Raw genomic sequence first — 2,913 nt, 5'->3', positions numbered from 1 at the left:
TAAAAAGAAAGATTTAAAAAAATAAAAATAAAAAATAATAAAATTCTTTTCCAGTCCTGGCCGGTGAGGCTTGGTTGGAGTGTTGTCCCTTACACCGAAAGGTCATGGGTTCAATTCCCAGTCAGGGCACATACCCAAGTTGCGGGTTTGATCCCTTCAACCAAGCTATGTTTTTCTCTCTCCCTCTCCTTTCCCCTCTCTCTAAAATCAATAAAAACATATCCACCTGTCAGGATTAAGAAAAAACCCCAGCCCTAGCCGGTTTGGCTCAGTGAATAGAGCGTCAGCCTGCAAACTGAAAGGTCCCAGGTTCGATTTCGGTCAAGGGCACATGCCCGGGTTGCAGGCTCGATCCCCAGTTGGGGGCTTGCAGGAGGCAGCCGATCAATGATTCTCTCTCATTATGGATGTTTCTATCTCTCTCTCCCTCTTCCTTCCTCTCTGAAATCAATAAAAATGTATTTTTTTAAAACAGGAAACAACAACAACAAAACTTCCATAACAGCATGGTGTGCCATCATGGGGATGACCCACATCCATTTAATCATCCATATATTAATGGCCATTCAAGTTTCTTTCCTCTTTTTGTTAAATAATGCAGCACCAAACATTCTTTATTTTTTAATCATCGCCCAAGGATATATTTTTCAGAACTGATTTTTACAGAGAGAGAGGGAAAGAAAGAGAAACATTGATGTGAGAGAGAAACATCGATGGATTGCCTCCCATACACACTGTGATTGCACCCTGACCAGGATGGAACCTGCAACCCGGGTATGTGCCCTGACTGGGAATCGAACCCATGACCTTTTGGTGCATTCGATGACAGTTCAACCAACTGAGCCACACCAGCCAGGGTGCAACAAACATTCTTTATATATATCCTTGTGCATTGATGCTCCTTATATCTATAGTATGGATTCCTAAAAGTGGACCTGATTTTTACAATCCATCTTAATAAAACTTCCCTTCTTACAACATCTTCTCTGGTCATTTCTCTTTGTTTTTACTCCTTTTTAGCCTCTTAATCATTTACTGTCTTTTGATGTGTACATGCTATTGTCTTGCTTTTAAAGACTCTTCCTCTGTGCCTGTCTTGCCTTGCCAACTAGATTATGAAACTAGAAATGCCCTGAGGGAGGGATGGTGTGTTTTACAGTGTATAGACACTCAATAAATAATGACCAGAGCAGGATTGAAGGTTGTTATGAGAAAGGGACACCTTAATGGTTCCATTTAGTGTCCACATGGGTGCTGAGGAAAGCTGTGTGCATTCATGCGTTCTTTCATCTTGGGAACGATTTGAAAGTTAGAGTAACTCTCCAACTTGATTCTCTCATTTCAGGCAAGTACATTGCCTCAACACAGCGACCTGACGGGACCTGGCGCAAGCAGCGGAGGGTGAAAGAAGGCTATGTGCCCCAGGAGGAGGTCCCAGTGTACGTGGTTAGGCGTGAGGAGGGGGTATTTAATGGGGTCCCTACAGAGAGAAAGAACATGTATGCCCATGAGTTCAGGGAAGAATTTTCTGATGCCCAAATCTCAGGAATGGGAGGGGACAACTGAGAAAGGAGAGGCAGGGGTTGGGATACAGGGATGAGTGAGGGTTACAAGGGACTAGTCATGTTCCTATGGCCTCTGTTCATCAGAACCTCCAAATAGCATTCAGAGATCCAGAGCTCTGAGCCCTAGGGGCCCTCCTAAAACCTGCAAAGCAGAGGAAAGTTGGGGAGGGACCAAGGGGGAGAAAGCAAGCAGAGCTGTGAAAAGGGTAAAGTGATTTGGAAGGTTAAGAAAAGGGCTCTAAAGTCAGTGATTCTCTAACTGTTGACATCTGCTCCCTGCAGCTATGAGAACAAGTATGTGAAGTTTTTCAAGAGCAAACCAGAACTGCCCCCAGGGTTGAGCCTCGAGGCCATTGCTCCTGTCAACCCATCAAGGTCTGAAGGTGGGGAACCAGGCCTCTCCAAGACAGCCAAACGCAACATGAAGCGGAAGGAGAAGAGGCGGCAGCAGCAAGAGAAAGGGGAGGCGGAGGCCTTGAGCCGGACTCTGGAAAAGGTGTCCCTGGGAGAGACAGCTCAACTCCCCAGTGCTCCACAGGGCTCCCGGGCAGCCCCCACAGCTGCCTCTGACCAGCCTGACCCAGCTGCCATCACTGAGAAGGCCAAGAAGATAAAGAACCTAAAGAAGAAGCTTCGGCAGGTGGAAGAGTTGCAGCAACGGATCCAGGCTGGAGAAGTCAGCCAGCCCAGCAAAGAGCAGCTGGAGAAGCTAGCAAGGAGGAGGGTGCTGGAGGAGGAGCTCGAGGACTTGGAGCTCGGCCTGTGAGGCCTTTGGGGAATTGGGAATGGACTACAACAAACCATGGGGCTTTCTGGGGTCCTGGGGAACATGGCAGCAGCAGTCAGGAGGGGTACGCCCCCCCTTACTGGCTCACTTCCCTCTCTCATGGCCCACCTCTGTCCTCCAGAGCCTAGCCTCTCCCTCATTCCTTCCCTTTTCTTCCAAACTCCTATTTTTTAGACGTTTCCCCTTCCCATTCCCAGTGTTCAAAAATCTCAGTGACTCCCCCAGGCTCCTTTGCTGCTGATTTGGGTGTCTTATTCAAAAGAAAATTGGGTGGGTGGGACTCTCGGGAACTGAGGTTGAGGGTAGGGGGAGTATGCCCAAGTCTTGGAGTCTTGATTCCTGTTCACAGTGTTTATGGGTTATTTCCCCCTCAATCCCTGACCTCTCCCATTCCCAGTGTTCAAAAATCTCAGTGACTCCCCCAGGCTCCTTTGCTGCTGATTTGGGTGTCTTATTCAAAAGAAAATTGGGTGGGTGGGACTCTCGGGAACTGAGGTTGAGGGTAGGGGGAGTATGCCCAAGTCTTGGAGTCTTGATTCCTGTTCACAGTGTTTATGGGTT

The 2,913-nt window shown here is 47.8% G+C and overlaps 1 protein-coding gene across 1 annotated transcript; it reads left to right on the top strand.

Annotated features, from left to right (window-relative positions):
- Positions 1-1,227: 1,227 nt before the first annotated feature.
- LOC102253527 (partner of Y14 and mago-like) lies at positions 1,228-2,728 on the top strand (the record flags this gene model as incomplete). Its single annotated transcript, XM_014548144.1, has 2 exons — positions 1,228-1,439; positions 1,848-2,728. Coding segments are annotated over 2 exons (696 nt in total), but the record flags the coding sequence as incomplete, so codon positions are not given.
- Positions 2,729-2,913: the final 185 nt, after the last annotated feature.

This window comes from Myotis brandtii, unplaced genomic scaffold (genome assembly GCF_000412655.1).
Source record: "Myotis brandtii unplaced genomic scaffold, ASM41265v1 scaffold496, whole genome shotgun sequence".
NCBI classification, from domain to species: Eukaryota; Metazoa; Chordata; class Mammalia; order Chiroptera; family Vespertilionidae; genus Myotis; species Myotis brandtii.
The sequence above is the reverse complement of the archived record's forward strand: the minus strand, read 5'-3'. Positions and strand labels throughout refer to the sequence as shown.